A 21,133-nucleotide genomic window follows, 5' to 3' on the forward strand; every position below is an offset into this window, starting at 1 on the left:
TTTTTAAAATTTTAAATTCAGAGAAACTCAATACTATCTTAGATAATTAATGTATATGACATATATACTGTTAAGATACATTGATTATTCAATAAATTTAAAAAGCAACTTTTTTTATAAATGAGACTAGAGGGAGTATACAATAAGCTCTTATTGAAATATGCTAAAGTTTGAGTTAAAAAAAACTCTGAAATTTGGAATTTGTATAGTTAGTTGTGCAAATTGAATTTCGTACGTACCTAATGCATTTTACTTAAGTTCAATGTCAGAATCACACACAATTTCAAAATATTTCGAATAGTTTTCTACGGAGATTGGAATTCCGACACTTTTGTTTAAGTGTTTGCGCCTTTCAGTCTCCATTCCCATTTTCATTTTTGCAAATAAAGAAAAATCAAAGCTTTCCTAATTTGAGTTCTCAGAGCTTGTCCCATCATTTTTCAAGCATTCTCAAAGCTTATACTTCATTGCATTGAAGCTTAGCACATCTTCATTCCACTATTTTGTACGTCTCTAAAGTTCTACTTCATTCCATTGATAAGTTACTCATTCCCTTTTCTTTTTTGATTTGACATGCATGTATTACCTAAATAGTTAATAGGTATGATACATTAGACTTAAATGCGATAAATATGTCATTTTGTTTGTCCTGAACTGTCTTGTCCTAAAATTATGAACATTGGAGCTTAGGGCTCGTGCATGCTTTGTTTCTGCTTTGTGTCATCTGGTATAGTGCAGTCGATATTTTGAAATACAAACCCTCGGTTCATAAAATAAAAATCGGAGTTATATGTTATCTACTTTTTAGGATTGGATTGTTTCTGTGTTGGTTCTGCTTCATTGTTTCTTGTTTTTATAATCTGTTATGATATGATTTTTCTTGTTTTATTGTAGGAAAAATGAATGACAACCAAGAAAGACTAAGACAGGTAGAGTGACCCAACATGCTTCCGTTTGCATGGAGAAAGATAGACTTTTGTGACCTACAGTTAGAGAGACTTCGTTTATTGGTGAGGGACCGTCTTCCCAAGTTCATGTGTTTATGGCATCGTCTTCTAGGATGCAGGTGTCCCCTACTATCCTAGAAGCCCTGATGCCACATATATTGTTGTGCTTGATGGTTTCCCGAAAGGCCCTTTAAACCTTTCACCACTTTCTCTATATCAAAACCATGATGCTAGGCTTGTGTGGAAGGGAGAGATATCATAAATATTTAATTACTCTTTTAAATAGTTGTTGTTCTGGACTAGCCAAATTGTTCCAATTTGGGCCAATCCACTCATAAGTATAAAACGACCCAAGAAGCATTGGTCTAATCCATGGAACCAACAGGAGGAAATCTCCACTTCAACTGGGCATAGCTAATCAGTGGGTCTCCCACAGCTAAGGGCTATCCGAGCACGCTCGGCTTACATCCCCGGAAACGGCTAGTTTCAATTGCTCGACTAGCCAGGACCTAGTCAATGGTTTCCTATATTTTGGGCCATGGAATTACGCCCAGGCCCAGAAATATAGCGTTACCTAATACTCACTGAAGAGAACACTATAAATAGCCCTCTACCTCTAGAAGGTAAGGTAATAAAAAACTTTCCCCAAACTTCATACTTTTGTTGTACCTTTGTTCTCTCTCTTACTTTGACATCGGAGTGCCTTGTAGGTACAACCCCGTTTTTTCTCTAATCCATCATCGAAGATCAAGTCGTTCGTTGCTGGCCACCTGTTCTGCACCAACCGAACAATTGTGTTATAATATTTGAATTATCTGATGATGTATTTATTTTTGCAGTATCGTGATACGTTAAGATGCATCATCCACATTAGGAATTTTCAAAGTTGGCGCAATCTGATGATCCATAATTTCATGATGTCTTACAACTATCTGGGCTTCAATACTTATGAAAGACTGAATATGGTTATATTAAACATGAGTTATTATCTACTTTTATGGAGAGATGACACACAAATACGTCGCCATTTCATCTTCTTATCGGTGATATGCCCATCACACTTGGCTATGTATCATACCTCCTATATCTTCCAATCATTAAAAAATTACTAAACTACTCAAAAACTAGTATACTTGAGGCACTGGACATGATTGTGACTTATTTGAGAGCTAACCCAAGAAAATCACAACATGAGGTAGATGACACCAGAGGATCTCATGCTAGATTTTCATTCTTGGTGGATCTGTAGGAACATCTATTGGCTGCAGTTGTGGGTGTTAATGGTGATAATGCACGGTATACCCAGAGACCCCACTGTTGATGCTCCTGCCATTGTCCGGCGCAGGGATGTTGATGAGATTTTGGTAAAGTAATAATATCATCTAGTATTAGTGGATGTACATTGTGTACTAGCTCCTCATCTATTATACAACTACATCCTATGGTTTTATAGAGTGTTACATTCGTACATGAGACTAGATACAAAAGGAGAACCTTTAAGGCTAACTCATCAAGAGATCTTAGAGGAAAAGCAATCATGGGCGGACTATGTCGTTGATGTGTTATCGATATTTCACCGTATTGTAGTTATTGGGAGAGAAGTCACAACTAAGGGCGAGTTTGAGAAATGCACTCCTCAGATGGTCACTCTACAGAGCATCTTAGTAGAGACATGACATGCGTTGGAGTACAGACGATAGAGGAAGAATAAGTACGTCAAATATACGTATTAGTTGTCTTTACTAGGTATATTTTGACATTTTATACTATGGTTTGTTATGGGATTAATTATGATAGCTTGACATTATGTATTCGACATTTTGACATTCAGATATACGCATTAGTTCTTTTATTTAGATCTTATTATTCAATGACAAATATGTATGATTTATCGTGGAATTGATTTAAAAATGATTTATAATGTAAGGTTTATTAAAAAAATGTCAAAATTCTTCTAACTTACTGTGTAAGAGTGTAAAATATTGTCACGGTGTTAATCCGAATATTTGAATCTGGAACTTTATTTTTCATCGCTGCAAAGAAAGACAAAAATTATGCAAAGAAGGTTACTCTGAAGATTGAAATCCAAACTTTTTTTTTGGCAAAAATGGAGTGTCACTATCATGAAATTATTTAGTGTATAGTAAACACATCCATATTTTGAAATTCAGATGCTAAAAGGGAAATTATTGAGTTTTCCATATAGTGTGTGATCACTGATCACTACATCAATCTCATAATTATGTCACGAAAATATTTTGAACCCATCTCCTTTTCTATTATCTCAAATATCCTACCGAAAATTTATAAACATAAAAAATAAAAATATTAGATTATTATTTTAAATCAATTAATAATAAAAAATTTAGGAAATTAATCACCTACTATTAATCTATGAGTGAGTTATGGACACCAAAATTTTGAAAATTTAAAAAATTTAAAATGATTATTTTAATCTTAATCATTTACTCATATAGGTAAATTTTACTTATGTTTTTAAATAAATTATATGAAATAACAAATAATTCAACATATAAAGTCAAATTTATATATTAAATAAGAATATTATGGGGCGGAGATTTCCCGAAACGGAGACATGTTATCTATTTTCGAAGTATTTTTCGAGAACTGTGTTTTCCATCCCAATTTTATAGGAGAAAATTCTCTATCATTGAAACCCTAAATAAATTATTTCTGCGGAGATCTCCACTAGTTCGTGCAAACTGACATTCTTAAATATTTTTTTTTTGTGTAAGCAAGAATTATATTAACGGGAGAACTAAGGGTTCTCCAACCTTGATACACAAGACCGGCATAATAACCGACAAAAAAAGAGATATTACAAACCAAATACGATCACGATAAAAAAGACATCGGGTCTTTACAAAAATCGTAAAAGTTGCACTTGGAGTAAGTAATATCACCCAAAGAGGACCATCTCCACATCAAGAATTTGATTTTCCAAACTATGTCATTAATACTCCAAACTTCATTTTTGAAGCAAAAGCCATTCCTTGTCAACCAAATAGTCCAACAAATGGCTAACCAAAACACCCCCAATTTACCTTCTCTAACTTTTTTCAAACGGAACTTATCGTACCACTCCATAAAAAGCGGAAAGCAATCCTCCTCCTTCCAACCCGAAAAATCCGCCCACTCACCAATATCTTTCCAAACAAGTTTAATTACATAACATTTGAAGAAAATATGGTCTCTATCCTCCAAATGAGTCCCACAAAAAATACAATTTAAATTAGGGGTAGAAAAAGCAATACCTCTAACCTTCAAAAGATCTTTGGTTGGAAGCCTATTCACAAAAAGTCTCCACGCAAACGCTTTAATTTTATAAGGAATCTCCATCTTCCAAATCTTTTCCAACACTACATCATTCCTATTAATGGGACCAAACGGAATTCGACGGGAAGCATACCGGTGATAACACGATGAAACCGAAAAAATCTTATCCTTCTCCAAATTCCAAATCACGGAATCCTTTTCCGAATTACAACCCACAAAAGTATCCAAAAAGTTCCGTAAAGACAACAACTTAGATAATAAACCCGCCTCAACCACTTCCACTAATGAAATGCCCAAATCCCCCCATATCCACGCCTCATCTCTCCACCCTCCCATCACCGCTACGGAGACATTCTTCAACAAAGAAATACCATAAAGATCCGGATACAATTCCGACAAACACACATCATTCAACCAACAAACTTCCCAAAACGGAGTGCTAAAGCCATTACCCACAATAAAACAACTATTTTCAAGAAAAGGATCTTTATGAAAAGAGGAAGAATTACCAACCTTTATCAAGTCACGCCACCACAAAGAAGAAGATGATATTTTATAATGATCCCCGCCTCCAAATAAATGCAAATTAATATCTCCATACCGCGCCTTCAAAACTTCTATCCACAAAAACCTTCCCCCCTTAGCAATTCTCCATCTCCACTTATTTAAAAGGGCTAAATTAAAGTCATTTAAATCCTTAATATTTAGACCACCTTTTAAATAAGGCAAAGTAACTCCCTTCCAACTAACCCAATGAATACACCTTTTCTCGGACACTCCTCCCCATAAAAATTTAGCTTGCAACATAGAAAATTCCCGAACCACTTTAACCGGCATCTTGTAAAAAGACATAGTGAAAATGGCTAAAGAACTCAAAATTGACTTCAAAAGGGTTATTCTACCACCAAGATTCAAAAAACGGTTTTTCCAACCCTACAACCGGGTCTTCAACTTATCTAAAAGCGGGGTCCAAGTGCACTCCTTCCTCGGGTTGAAGCCAATTGGAATGCCGAGAAAATAGAAGTTACTATTTTCTACCTTGCACGTTAGATAAAAAGAAACCGCTTCCAAGAAATTTGAAGAAACGTTAATCCCCATCAATTTGCTTTTGTGAAAATTGATTCCAAGACCCGAAACCATCTCAAAAGCTCTCAACACAATCTTGACCGCCTTCACATGTTTCCAAGTACCCTCCCCCACTATCAAAGTGTCATCCGCAAATTGTAAAATATCCACACAACACCTCCGGTTAATAGATAAGCTCTCAAACTCTCCAACCTCTATGGATTTTCGGACCAACCTCGTAAGAACCTCCGCCACAATGACAAAAAGAAAAGGCGAAAGAGGATCACCTTGTCTTAAACCCCTCTTCACGCAAATTCCCTAGTGGGACTCCCATTAACCAACACCGACATGTCGCTCCTAAAAACCAATAATTCCATCCAACCCCTCCACTTTTCACCAAAGCCCATATTTAATAACAATTGTCTCAAAAAGTTCCAAGAAACTTTGTCATAAGCTTTCTCAAAATCAACTTTAAAGAGTAAACACGATTTACCTTCTTTTTTAGCAAAATCCACCACTTCATTTGCCACCAAAACCCCATCAAGCAATTGCCTTCCCGGAACAAAAGCGCTTTGGCACGGCGAAATGATAGAATTCAACACCGCCTTCAAACGACCCGCCAACATCTTCGCCATGAATTTATACATACAACCCACCAAACAAATCGGTCTATAATCATCCAAGGAAAGCGAATTTACGGACTTAGGTATCAACGCCAAAAAAGAGGAAGTAACCGCCTTGGATAGTTCTTTTCCTTCGAAAAAGTGATCAAAAAATCTCAAGAAATCTTCTTTTATTAAAGGCCAACACCTTTTAATAAAAAGAAAAGAATACCCGTCCGGGCCCGGACTTTTGGAACCACCACAACAATTTAAAGCTTCTAAAATCTCATCTTCTTGAAATGGTCTTTCGATCCACACTTTATCTTCCTCACTAATGCGATCAAACAAAACTCCTTCCAAAGACGACACCATCCCTTCCTCCTCATCAAATTTTCTAGAAAAGTGATTAGCAACAAAATCTTTAATATCTTTTACCTTATCCAACCTCCCATTCAAAGTGTTAATGGGTCCTAAATGATTATGTCTTCTTTTCTCCTTCATGACTTTGTGAAAGTAACCACTATTTGCATCTCCTTCTTTTAACCATTTCAAATTAGCCTTTTGCACAAGCATGTTCTCCTTTATTCTCAATTTCATCCAAAACCGGCTAGTAGCTTCCTTCCTTCTAAACAAAGTATCCGATATAAAGTCCTCGCCTTCTAACTCTAATAAATCATCCCCACGATTAATATCTCTAACCTCCTCTTGAATTTCCAAGTCGATTCTACCGAAAACCTCTTTATTCCACCACTTTAGCCGACCTTTAAGAAGATATAGTTTTTGTTTCAAAACAAAATCCCCTCTACCTTCCACTTTGAAGCTTTTCCACTCATCCTCCACAAAAGGAATAAAAGAACTATGCGAAAACCATTCATTGTTGAACCTAAATGGTTTAGGTCCCCAATCTTCGTTGTCAATCTCTAGCCAAATTGGACAATGATCGGAAATATCTCTCTCACCCACCATTTGACCTATCACCCCCCAATCATTCAAAACCTTCTCCGACACAAGAAATCTATCTATCCTACTCATAGATTTACCATCTCCACTATACCAAGTAAATTTTTTTCCTTTACAAGGAACATCCACCAACAAGCTTTTTTCAATAAATTCCGCAAATTCAAAAACTTCATGAACATTAGAAACGACACCTCTACCTTTTCTCTCCCCTCTCACTTTAATAGCATTAAAGTCGCCTCCTATGATCCATTCACCATCATTGTAAACATCTTTCAACTCCAACAACTTACTCCACAACATTCTCTTTTTGACATGGTCACAAGGGGAGTATACATTAATCAAGTAAAAGAAATTATTGTTCTTACACACCTTGATGCCGAGATACCCCTCCCCTTTAAAACTCAAAACAACATCAACCACGTCTCCCCTCCACAAGGTTAGAAGCCCACCCGATCTACCCGTAGAATTAGAGAACGAAAAACCAATATCTTTGGCGTTCCAAAAACTCTTCGCCACAAAGTCCTGCATGCTAGATAATTTTGTCTCTTGAATGAAAAAAATGTCCGCTTTACTCTTAATCACCAAAGAACTAATTCTTCTCCTCTTAAGAGCATTGCCACCCCCTCTAATATTGAAAGTTCCAATAATCATCACAACAACTTTATAGACTCCTTCAACTCAGCTTTTTTCAAAGCCGCTTCCTGCTCCAATCTTTCTATTTTCTCAATGGCGATACCGTCTCCTCCCTTAGCCACCACCCCCAATCCTTCCATAGATTTCCAAATTTTAGTTCCGGCTTCCTTATCTAAGAAACCCCATTGTCTACCGTTATTCCTACTAATGTCGCTGCCTCCACTGAGATTTCCGTAGCACATATCCCCCATGTTAGTAACCGCATCCTCCTTAGAGAGCTTAAGAGAAGAGCTAGCTCCGGAATTACAAGAAGAAGCGATAACTCTGCTGCCCCCAATGGAAGACACAGACCTGTGTTTCTTCCCACCTGTTAGATCCAAAACCGGTTCCTTTCCTTTTCCCCTGGTCAAAATTTTCATAGTCCTCCTATGAAGAGAACCGCCACAGTCCGACAAGTTCTTAAAAACCACCTTCTTATTGCGACCCCTCTTGCTAAACTTAACCCCTCTAACAGCCTCATCAAAAACGCCACCCACACCGGCATTAGGTAAAACTGTGTTCTCCAAACCAACACCTACATCATCAACGTGCCCAGCAACAGGTGAAAGAACAATAACAGAGCAAGACTTATTAACATCCAACCAAAAATTATCCAGCCCATGATTTTGTACAGAATCAACAACAAACTGAGGCCCATCTTTCTCCACCGATACCGTCTTCGAGAAGGAGCTCTCCGGAACGGATGAGTCCCCAGCTGACTCCACACTGCTATTCCTAACATTAGACCGATCCACAGTAGCCACATCGTTTACAGCCACACCTCCAGCGCTGGAAAATTCTTCAATGTCATCCTCCGAAGCTGCAGCGAAAAGAGATGACAAAGAATCCGACTCGGAGGGAACCGAATCAGAATGTTCATGATCTGAAACAGCACACCTGTTAAACATACAGCCAGAATCCTCCGAAAGGCAAACACAGAATTGTTTGTCATCAATCAATACCACAATCGTATCCGGCAAACGAAACTCCAACGGGACCGAAACCCTCACCCTAGCATAGTCAAGAAACAGCCCACAACCAGTGTGTTCATCTAGTGATAGAAACCTTCCAAGAGAATTAGCCACCAAAACGAAGAACTCCGAATTCCAAGCGTGAGCCGGCACACCTCTAATACAAATCCAGACAGATCTACAAGTGTCTACCACTCCCTCCTCCCATTTGAACACCTTCTCAAAACAATTCTTCCACCAAATTTCGCCTTCCTCAATGAAATTACCGATAATTCCCAATTCCGATTCTTCCAAAAGACAAAGAGAATTGCCCAACGGCGTGACCTTAACGTTATAATACCCCTCCATCTCAAACTTGGTTTGCATTTCATAAGTAGTACCTAAAACAACCACCTTGCCAACGTATGCTTTAGAGAACCTCAGATTATCTTCAGACTTTGACGAATAAGATACCCGACATTTATCCTCAAAAGCCTTCTGCTGCCTTTTGTTATTAACCACATCAGCGAAAGACCAATTCCCGTCTCTACGAGTATTGAGCCCCAAGCTAGACGCCTCCCCTCTATAGCTCCTAACAGCCGCATTGTCTACAACTCTAACTCTTCTCTTGCCAACATCGTTCCCGTGAGAAGAAAGATTGGAACGTTCGAATCTTGGCACGTTGGCGTGGATTTTCCTACCATTAATCTGAACGTTGTCCAATGAAATAGCTAAAAGTCTCGAATCTTCGACCTCTCTGAACATCGCAAACCCAAATCTTTTCCCCACCTTATTTCTTCTGGGTGAAATTGAGACCTCCACCACCGAACCTATACACCCAAACAAACCAAACAGATCTTTGGCTTTGGTGTCCTCAGGAAATTCAGAAATGTAGAAAGAAGAAAATTTTGACCACTCACTACCTTTAAAAACCGAATTGAACGGAAAGGTTTCCCATCTCGCAACCCAGTTCCTAAAATGTTTCTTCCTCACATCTGTCCAAACCTCCCCCCTCTGATAACCAACTTGCCTCATAATCCAAACCAAGGAACAGACCCAACCGTCGATAAACGAAACAAAACAACAGACAAAACGCAAGCGGCCCAAAAGGTGAGCAGATCACAGCTACCACAAGACCCAAACTCCTCTCCCTCCACCAAGGTCCCTGATCCTAGAACCAGGAATTTAAACCGAAAATGGAGCGAAAGAAGAGGAAAACCCTATGATAGCTATGTTCAGATCCCGTAAGAACCCCACCAGAAAACTCGATTGAGAAAGAAGGAAGGAAGACCATATACCTCTGAACAACATTCTTAAATATTGAAATTAAGTTAATTAGTTAAAATTTAGTCACTCGATTAATTAGACAATTTAGTCTGTAGATAGAATATAATGTACAAATTTTATTCTCTTTTTTCAATCTATTCAATATCTTTACCTCATGAGTATTCATATGTTCTCTATCTTTCATATAAATATGAATATGACCTTTGGCCCTCTCATCCCATGATTCTCAACACTAATCTCTATAGCTCTAATGGTTCTATTTATTGATCATTTGAAAACAAAAATCTTAAAGAGAAAATGGGTGATGCACTGACAGTGTAAAATAGTTTTACACTGTCAACCAATCACAACCATGTATCCAATTCCATCACATTTTTATATTTAAAATTTTTTAATGACAGGGCAAATTGCTTGTTTTCTATTGGATGACAGTGTAAAATTGTTTTACACTGTCAGTGCATATCTATTAAACCCTTATTTGGTAAAAATGTTTGCAATAGTAACAAAAACAACTAGAAAATTAAGTATATTAAAAAAAAACTCAAAATTCAAGCACACCAGAAAGATTGGAACAACAACATTAGATCATGTGTACATGAGTTTACATGTCACAAGAAATTACGATTTTAGATATCCAAATCACTAGAGAAAATAACTTATAAGAAATCTTCTAAAGATGAAGAACTAAATATAGAAACCCTCCTTCTTTTTCTAGCTCCTAACACATCCTGTGAAACAGAAAATCTACTAACCACAGACTTAAGAGCATGATGAACAGAACCAGCAAGAAACTGTCTATATTCAGCATCATAAAAGTTCTGTTCCTCACAACTAATTACAACAAACACATTCTTCATTCTTCCACCAAAAGTCGCAATATCCGCCTTCATGATTACTAGACGAAGAGCCTCTAGTGCTTGTCTTATACTAGACAACAAACCAGGTTGATACTCACAACACAGTGACGCTTTAATCGAATACGGAAAATCATTGAATCCGCATTCTTGTTCTTCAACGCTTATTTCATCGTTGTCCTTTGGTATCATTAAACCTTCGCACGCTTGTGTTGCGGTTCTTTTTACCTCATTTAAATGTCGAATAACTTCACCGAGTAACGATGCTTTGTCCATCTGTGATCATAAAAAAGAAGACTAATCGGTTTTAATGTTTTATCGATGATTAGTAAAGAGAGATTAAAAAAGGATTATGTTAAAGTTAAACTAACCTTCAAAGCACCTGGAATGACACTGCGAAGTGTATCGAGATGTGAGTTAATTCTAGCTCTTCTTCTTCTTTCTGCATCACTGTGATTCTTCAAAGCTTCTGCAGTTCTCTCAGTAGACACACCCTTTTGTTCCATTTTTGCAGGTGCTTTCACAAGCATTTCTCTTTCTCTATCCAAAACAAGAGAGAAAGATGAACCATAGCCACTTTTCATTACATCATTGTTTACTTGAAAACCATTAGTGGCATCTCCAAGCATATCATAACCCCAATCAAAATCCTCCATTTCCATACACGAAAAGTACTAAAAAAGTGAAAAGAGAAATGAGAAAGGAGAGTTATAGGAACCAAACACAAGAGAAAACAACCTTGGAAACAATGGAACAGGAGATGTTTTTTCTCTGTCAGAGTTGTCAGTGTACAAGTGAAGTTCTTGTACCATCTAGATATAAAAAGTGGTATGTAACTTTGGTCCCCACGATGCAGATGCAGAGATTAATCTTTCGAGTTTGACCAGACTCTGATGAAAATTTCTGATTATATATAATATTGAAGATGTTGTATTTCAATATTTTATCCATACTAGGATCATATAGAATCAAACATCAATCTTTCTTTTTAAGCTTAGTTCAATCAAATCGTCACACAATCCACTAAAATCATATAATATTCTTAAATTTTTTAGTTACTTATATGCAATAGAATAGAAGACTTGAGTTGAGTCTCTCACCAACCAACAAGAAGTGTATATATTGAATAATGCCAAATGCTGATTTTAGCAAATTTTGAAGGGAATCTTATTGAGTAATGAGAGATACAAAATCTAATATTTGTCATGAAATCATAAGTAACAATATTATAGAACAGCATTAGCAGCAATTTAGATCTCTTATGATCTCTTAGTTGGTTTTATATTATTGTCACAATTTCCTTTTCTGTCTCTTCCACGTCTGCAAGCACACTATGTTTGATTTTTTTTTGTAATATTGTCTACAATTGATAGACACAAAAGAAGTGAACATGTCCAATTAGATTCACACACCTTTTTACTTAATGTCAATGAAAGTTTTGTTATGTTTAAATTAAATTAAAATTAATTTATGTTGTCGTTCTCAACTTTTAACTGGGGTTAACACGATTTTCAGGGTTGTCTCCAAATTCAAGTTTGGACTTGGACCTTTGCAATAAAGTATACTAGTTATACTTTGTTCCTAGAAAACAGTGTAGATATACTCACTAGTTAATTGCCTACTTCCAGTAACTATGTTATATTGGATTTGGAAAGATTCCATTTGGTTATGCGTTAATTAGCAATTTGTAAACACGTAGTAATAAAATTGATTATTTTTTAAAAAGGAAAATAATGACATACATTGATGTGGAGAGCTCATGCGATCATGTACGTTAAAATTTTTGAAAAGCTGAATCTGAAGAGAGAAAAATGACTGTCTTATACGAGCTCTAACCTATAAACTTTCATTAGGAGACTAACCCACTCATCGGGTTCGGTAGAGCCCATGGTTGTAAGAGATGTCCAGACAATAGACTAATAGTTTCTGGTGGTCCCCTGCAAAAGTGTCTATATTATATCGGTTGATTTTCGAATTTGGAAAAGTTTGCCACGGAGGAAGTTATCGGCTGAGTCGCGGAACAATACGCTTTCTTTAAGATGTTTCACGGTACTGCCAAAATTATGCAAAACAACTCTTAATAACCACGACGGCTCCAAGATAAAACAACTCGTTCATAAAAGGGTTACGATTATCACTTGCATTGTGATGAATCGTTCAAGGAAATACATCTTCAGATGGTGTTTAAACCACTCGTAGTATCTGAAACAATTTCAGTCGTTGATGGCGCACAAGGTCACTCGAAAAATAAAGAAGAAAGAATTTGTTTTGAGATGAAGAGAATAGAGAGGGAGAAGAGAGATACCAAAAGTTTAGAAATATGGCGTACCTATCCATTAAACTTAAGAATCATTTAATAGGTAAATGATTTAAGTAAGTGGAGAAAAAATAGTAGGAGAATTGAGAGAAAATAGTAGGGTGTTACTTAGTCAAAATTAGGTTTTGATGAATGACTCGTTATTAATTAATTCCACTAGAATAAACTCTCATCAAAATAGGATGACCCTTTCAATTCACGTTAAGTTTCCAACAATCCCCCACTTGAAAAGGTGATATTAAAAGTAACGCAAATTTTTTCTAAGATTATGCGTAAGCAAAGGTGTTTACGACTTGAACCTTTACGTAGCAAGCAGAATTCCGATTCAACAAGAGTGACACAAATGTCTTGAACTTTATCTCAGACATCATACCTGCACACAACTTTTCTTAGGGTGTATTCTAATAGTCCGTGCTTTAATGGCCATGCACGTGTATCCCAGTTTAGTGAAGGCTATGGGAATTCATCCTCGAAATTTCATAGGAATCAACCTCAGTTCCAAAATCACATAGGTGAGTCTATCAAGAGTATTCTTGTAGCCTAGGTACTCCCTCATATAGAGTATAGATCTCATTAAGAGTTTATATCATCTCATCCTCTTATCGCTTTAGGATTCATGCTTTTTCTTATTTACTCTAGCATGATCTCCATATTACTCACAACTTGTTAGTACCTATTGAACCTATTTCTTGGGATCTCCAATCATTTAAGTCGGGTTACCATCATGAGAAACTCATATTCCTATAGGCATTAGTCCTGTCTTATATGATGTATTATAGACTTTCTCTCTAGCTAATCCTTTTGTCAAAGGATCAGCTAAATTTCCATTAATGGGTACATGATCCACTCTCACAGCTCCTTTATAGATACAATCTCTAATAGTGTTGTGCTTTCTTCTAATTTGACCTTTTTACCATTATAATAACGGTTCTCTATTTTTGCAATAGTCGTGGTACCATCGTAGTGGATCAACACAGCTGGCATAGGTTTTTCCCATAAAGGAATCTCAGCTAGTAAGCATCTTAACCAACTTGCTTCTTCACTAGCATTCACTAATGCTATCATTTGAGACTCCATCATGGACTGAGTCAGATAGTTTGTTTCTTTGATTTCCAAGATACAGCTCCTCCAGCTATGTTGAATACAAAGCCACTAGTAGCTTTGAAATCATCTGATAAGGTATTCAAATATGCATAAATGTATCCTTAGAGTACAATAGGAAATATCTCATAATGAAAATAGAGGTTCATTGTCTTTTTAAGGTACTGTATGACTTGCTCAATAGCTCGCAAATACTCATTACTCGGTCTACTCGTAAACTTGCACAACAAACCTACGATATATGCAATGTCCGATCTAGTACAATCAGTTGCTTACCTAATATTGTCAATGATGCTTGCATATTATGTCTGTCTAACACTTTCACCAGTGTTCATAAACAATTTCATGCTTGGATCGTACGGTGTGCTCGGTGGTTTACAGTCAAAGTAATTATATTTCTTTAAGATCTTTTCCATATAATGTGATTTATCCAAAAACATTCCTTGCTAAGTTCTTGTGATCTTGATACCAAGAATCACACTCGCTTCTCGGAGGTCTTTCATATCAAAGTTGTTGCATAACAATGATGTCATATCATTAACAGCCTGAATGTTTGATCCAAATATGAGTGGATCGTCTACATATAGACATATGATATTGCAGATGCGATCCTCAGATTTGGAATAAACGCATTTGTCAATTTCATTCACTTTTTGTACCCATTTGATATCATTAAGTTATCAAACTTTTCATGCCATTGCTTAGGAGCTTGTTTTAGTCCATACAAAGACTTATTTAACTTACATGCCTAGTTTTCTTGTCCATGGATCACAAACCCTTCTGGTTGCTCCATATAGATTTTTTCTTCTAAGTCACCATTTAAAAAGGTTATTTTACCATAAATTTGGTGTACTATTAAGTTATAAATAACAAAAATTGAAATAATTATCCTAATGGATGTAATTCTTGTGACTGGAGAGAAGGTGTCGAAGAAATATTTGTCTAAAACCCTTGGCTACAAGGCGAGCCTTGTATATATCATTAGTTCTATCAGGTTTTAGTTTCTTTTTTAAAACCCATTTACAACCGATTAATTCGCAACCAGGAGGCAAGTCTACTAAGTATCAGGTCTTGTTAGACTCTAGAAAATCTATCTCATCATTAATAGCTTCTTGCCATAAATCTGCATCTAGAGATGACAGTGCTTCTTGAAGATTTATTGGATCTTCTTCTACATTATAAGACGCATAATCGGGCCCATAGTCTTTAATAACTCTTACTCTTTTACTTATTTGAAGTTTTGTTTCTTCATTGTTGGTTCTTTATGTACTTCTTATCATAGGAATGTGACTCGATTGGGTGCCCCCACTATTTCTTAATTTGAAAGGAAATTTGTCTTCATAGAATTCAACATCAATTGATTCTATGATCACTTTTGCATTTAGGTCATAAAACTTGTATGTCTTACTATTTGTTGCATACCCAATGAATACACATTCATAGGCTCTACTAGCGAGTTTAACTCGTTTCGGATCCAGAATCCTGACATAAGCCAGACAACCCCAAGTTCTCAAATAAGACAACTTTGGTTGCCTTTTCTTTAATATCTCATAAGGTGAGATCTTACTTTTTGACTTGGGAACTCAATTCAGGACATAGAAAAGAGTCAATAAAATTTCCCCCCACTAGTGAGGTGCAACACCAAAATTCATCATAATTGCAACAACAAGTTCAGTAAGAGTTCTATTCTTTCTTTTTGCTTTACCATTCATTTCAAGAGAATATGGAGCAGTCATTTCATGAACGATTCCATGTTTAATATAAAAATCATTAATTATTCCAAAATTGTATTCATTTCTCCTATCACTACGAAGTCTCTTGATCTTCTTACTAAATTGATTCTCAATTTCAGTTACATACATCTTAAACATGTCAAACACTTCACTTTTATTCTTCATTAAGTATACATAAGTATAATCAGAGCAAATAAAAGTGATAAGATAACATTTACTATTTCTATTTAAAGTTCCATCTAATTCACATATATTAGAGTGTATAAGATCTAGGGGATCAGATTCTTTAATAATTAATTTATGTGAAGTCTTAGTTATTTTAGCTTGACTACAATATTCACATTTATTTGAATCATTGACATTTAATTGAGGGATTAGGCCTAAGTTGCTTGCATTAGAAATAACTCGCTTATTAACGTGATAGAGTCTAGCATGCCAAATATTAAAATCACACAAATAGTAAACAAAAGGAGAAATTTTATTCAAATCAACATTCAACTTAAACACGCCATTAGTGGCGTACCCTTTCCCAATAAAAATACCATTCTTAGTGATGGTGTACAAATCTTCCCCTATAAATTGACTAAACCCTGACTTATTCAAAATAAAAACACAAACAAGATTCTTTCTAAGTTAAGGAACATGCATGAAGTCCTTCAAGATTAAAGTCTTTCCTGAGGTGAATTTCAACTCAGTATCTCCAATTCCAGCAACATCAGTGGTGTGAGCATCTCTCAACAAAAATTTCTTATTTTCACATTCGTGTATGTCTTGAACATAACACTATCATAGAAAACATGACGAGAGGCGCCAATGTCTATCCACCAACCATCACTTCCACCAACCACGTTGATTTTAGTGATCATAGCAATGAATTTCTCATTAGTCGGGTTAACCTGTGCATTAGAGCCAACATGTTTGGGCTAGCTCTTACATCTCTTAGCCATAAGACCCGGTTTTCCACAATTATAGCAAGTGAAAACCGGAGCGTCATTTCTTTGAGTTGGTGGTTGTTGTCTAGTAATTCGAGCAGATGGGCACCTTGGTGGTTACGTCAATTCTAATTCTTTAATGGTTTCCCGTAGGCTTCAGAATCGCACCAAATCTCTCTTTGTTGTTAGAAACAACTAAGACTTCATCCTTCTTATCTTGTTTTCTAGCTTCCTCTTTGATTCGAAGGCGAGTGATTAGACTCTCGATTGAAAACTCTTTTGTTTTATACTGAAGCACGTTTTTGAAATCTTTCCAACTAGGGACAGTTTTTCAATGATAACAACAATTTGAAATTATTCATTGAGGTGCATCCCTTCTATGATGATTTCATGAGTGATCTTCTAAATTTCGTGGCTTTGAGCTTCCACAGATTTTTCATCCACCATCTTATTGTTCAAGTAGCGACTTACAACATATTTCCTTGCACCTATTTATTTAGTATCACATTTCTTCTACAGAGCCTCCCATACCTGTTTAGCAGTCTTGTAATTACTGTAGTAATCATACAGATCATAAGATTGTTCAAAATGTGATTTTTGCAAAGATAGTCATTCTATTGCCCTAGGGCGATTTCTTTCCCGACCTGTAATTTACCTGCCGCATCTTTAGTTTTTGCAACAGAGTCTAAATCAGACGTTTTTGGAGTCCCGTCTAATTCCACCGGTGTCTTACCATTAGTTAGTTCGATTGATCCAGAAGGACCAAAAGGAATATCCTCAGTCATAACATGGGAAAACTTATTTAAAATTAAGAATAATTTCATCTTAGCTTGCCAATGTTTGAAGTGAGAACCCTCACACTTAAATGGTTTATCAGACACAGTAGTAGCCGCGGTAGTTTTGATAATTTCCTCAATAGACATGGCAGTTAATACAAACGTCTTAAAATTGTTGATTTTTTGGATTTTGAAAATATTGCCTCGGAGAAAGTTATCGGGTGAGTCGCGGAACAATACGCTTTCTTTAAGACGTTTCACGATACTGCTAGAATTATGCAAAACAACTCTTAATAACCATGACGCCTCAAGGATAAAACAATTCGTTCACAAAAGGGTTACGATTATCACTTGAACTATGATGAATCGTTCAAATAAATACACCTCCATACGGTGTTTAAACCGCTCGTAGTTTCTAAAACAATTTCAGTCGTTGATGGCGCACACGACCACTCGAAAAATAAAGAAGAAAGAATTTGTTTTGAGATGAAGAGAATAGAGAGGGAGAAGAGAGATTCCAAAATTTTAGAAATCTGGCGTACCTATCCAATAAACTTAAGAATCATTTAATAAATAAATGATTAAACTAAGTGGAGAGAAAATAGTGGGAGAATGGAGAGAAAATAGTGGGAGGGAGTTACTTAGTCAAAACTAGGTTTTGATGAGTGACTCATTATTAATTAATAATTAATTAATATTAATAATTAATTCCACTAGAATCAACTCCCATCAAAATAGGATGACCCTTTTAATTCACGTTAAGTTTCCAACTATATCTTAGGAAGGCCTCTCTCAATAGCGCTAAATATCGTGGTCTCTCTCATCCACATGAAGATGAAGGACCATAACATACATAACTAACCCGTGACTATATGTGCTGGCCTAGCAGGAGCCCGACACATGCATAAAGTCTTATAGTGTAACCGAGATGCAACATTTTCCAACAAAAGGGGGAGGAGCCCCTAGACATCAACATCTTTAACTTTGACAAACGCCTAGACATGATCACGACAAATCCCGACGCATACATAAAGCCTTGTAGTGTAACCGAGATGCAATATTTGTCATCAAAAGAGGAAGGAGCCCCAAGACATCAAAACCTTTAACTTTGACAAACGCCTAGACATGATCACGATAAATCAAAAATCTTAAAGCCAAGCCTGTAAAGTAAGTACGAGGCAATATATTCTGAATCGATAAATTAAGGTGCATGATATCAAAGACTGGCGCCATCGACATTAAACTAAATTTTCACTCGGGGCAGGAAAAAGGAGTTGGCTCTTGGTCAGGCGGTCTCCTCAAAGACGTCCACTACATAAACTGGGAATTAACCCATAACAACTTCACAGAGTTAAAAACCATGATCCTGAAACAAACACGAAGATGCTAACATGAATTGATACTACGCTAAAACCATCAAAGAACCATTTCCCCTTTATAATGGAAATCTAAAAACAAAGAAAGTTTATTTAAAAAATAATAATATTCCATTCATTAACAATAATTTAACAAACGAGTAAAAAGACATCATAAGTCATATAAGATAAAAATGAACTTAGACAACCGAAAAAAAATGAGATATCAAAAGTAATCTATGGGACATGGTCTTCACCAAGGGTGACCATCTTGCAATCCATTATTTCCTGTTCAGAATGAATTTGCTCGCTCAAGATCTTTACCTCATGGTGAAATGATTCTACCTTCTTCAAAGCATTCTCAAAGAAAGCTTGCATGATTGAATATTCAAACTCAACGGTTTTCGAATATTATTTATTCAAATAGATCTTTTCAAACTTTTTCTCTTGCAACTTAATGTGATCCACTTTCAAATCCTTATGGGATTCACAAAGTGCCTCCTCCAATTTCCCACCATTTTTTGAGAAGGGTCTAGAGCCCCATTTACATTGGCCAGAGTGGTTTCCAAATCAAATAACTGAAGGTGTGTGAAACAAAAGAAAAGTGGGTTTGAATTGAGTTTCAAAGTAAAAATGTAAACTTCTTCCCAAGACAAAAACCAAGAACACAAAATAAGAAATGAATAACATAATTATTTTTATTCTGGTCACTGTTAACAAAGTTAATCCAGTTCACTTGCCAAGGAGATTTTGCCTTCTCGACAAGAACTTAATCTACTATAACTAAACAGATTACAGAAACCACAACAAAGACCAACTATTAATGTTGCAAACCACAAAGACAACATGTCAATGTCTTCTTGAGAATCCTGACTAAACCCTAGTCTCTCAAGGAGCTATCAAATCATAAGCTGAATACAAAGGTTTGTGTTTACATAGTTGCTTCTTGAAAGTAGATTACATAAGTTTAAATACAACCAAATAACACAAAAGTGTTAAGAAATTATATAAACTAAAGGTCACTTGTTGCAAGTTAATGAGCAAAAGTTCACTTGCTTACAAAAATATACAAAGAATAATCAAAGAGACTTATGCAAAATTTCAGCGTAAGTTTTATAGGGTTCTTGAGGTTTTTCTTCAATCTTCCAAGTCTTCCTTTTATAGCCAAGAAGAAGTCTGATGAATGGTAGAATAAGAATACTCAATTCCAGGTGTTTTGTTCCAACGGCCAGTGAGAGAGTGGTCCATAACATAGAAAAAAGTAGAGTCCTAGCACCACCCTATCTGGGTAGTGAAAACATTTGAACATTACTATTTCCTCATGTAAACGAATTTCGATCTTATCATTTAATCTTCAAAGGCTTCTGATAGTTGATGTTGAAGCATGCTTATAAGGACCAAAACTCGATTCACTAGAACCTAAGTCTTCAAAGTCTTCATAACTTGTACATCCAGAACTTTGTCTTCAGAGTCTTCAGCATTTGGTCTTTGAATCTTTAAATCCTAATTCATCAAAGTCTTCAAAACTTGTTCATCCAAAACCTTGTCTTCAGAGTCTTCACCACTTGGTCTACAAAATATCTTGTCTTCAGAGTCTTCAGAACTTGTTCTTCCAAAACCTTGTCTTCAAAATCTTCAAAACTTGGACAACATAATCTCAGAGCTAGAGGAGTCCCCATAAGCTCTTCCTCGAGAGTCACGTTCAGAAGCTCTATAAGTAATGTTCATCATAACTGTTGTTATAGAAACATTCTAGAACTTGACTGAATCTGTAAACACGCCTGGTATCTTCCAGAGTCCGAGTGTGTTGAGTTCCGAACCTGATGACGTCACACACCTTTTCTTCAGAGTTAGAACCTAATAGAAAAAGGTACACACCAGACAGAAACCATTAGAGAATTAAATTGCTCTCTAAGATATCATTTAATGTTATCATCAAAACATAACGTCAGATGTAGAACCAAATCTTGTTCTTACAATTTCCCCCTTTTTGATGATAAAAAAACCATGTATTTTGATGAACAATTTATGCTAGGTTTAAATCATATAAAACATATTTAGAGTTATCTAAACCGCTCCCTCTGAGAACTATACTCTTAAATTTCATTTAGGCTTGTTCAGAGGCTCCCCCTGAGCTCAAGACTTACAAAATAATTGAAGTATAAGAATGTAGCATGAAAGGAATACATCCATGTTTTCAACTTCATCAGATTCTGAATATAAATGTCTGATTCTTCATCTCAGATCTTGGTTTGCTATTAGAACACGATGAGTTTTCATAACCT

At 36.0% G+C, this 21,133-nt stretch overlaps 1 protein-coding gene across 1 annotated transcript; it reads right to left on the reverse strand.

Moving 5' to 3' along the window:
• Positions 1-10,344: 10,344 nt before the first annotated feature.
• On the reverse strand, positions 10,345-11,499 carry LOC131607250 (transcription factor bHLH30-like). The gene is made up of 2 exons (XM_058879269.1): positions 11,006-11,499; positions 10,345-10,910 (listed from the first exon to the last, which is right to left on the reverse strand). The coding sequence occupies exons 1-2, from the start codon at positions 11,294-11,296 to the stop codon at positions 10,437-10,439; spliced, it is 765 nt and encodes a 254-aa protein (XP_058735252.1). The 5' UTR covers positions 11,297-11,499; the 3' UTR covers positions 10,345-10,436.
• Positions 11,500-21,133: the final 9,634 nt, after the last annotated feature.

The sequence above is a fragment of the Vicia villosa genome, linkage group LG5, assembly GCF_029867415.1.
Source record: "Vicia villosa cultivar HV-30 ecotype Madison, WI linkage group LG5, Vvil1.0, whole genome shotgun sequence".
Lineage (NCBI taxonomy): Eukaryota > Viridiplantae > Streptophyta > Magnoliopsida > Fabales > Fabaceae > Vicia > Vicia villosa.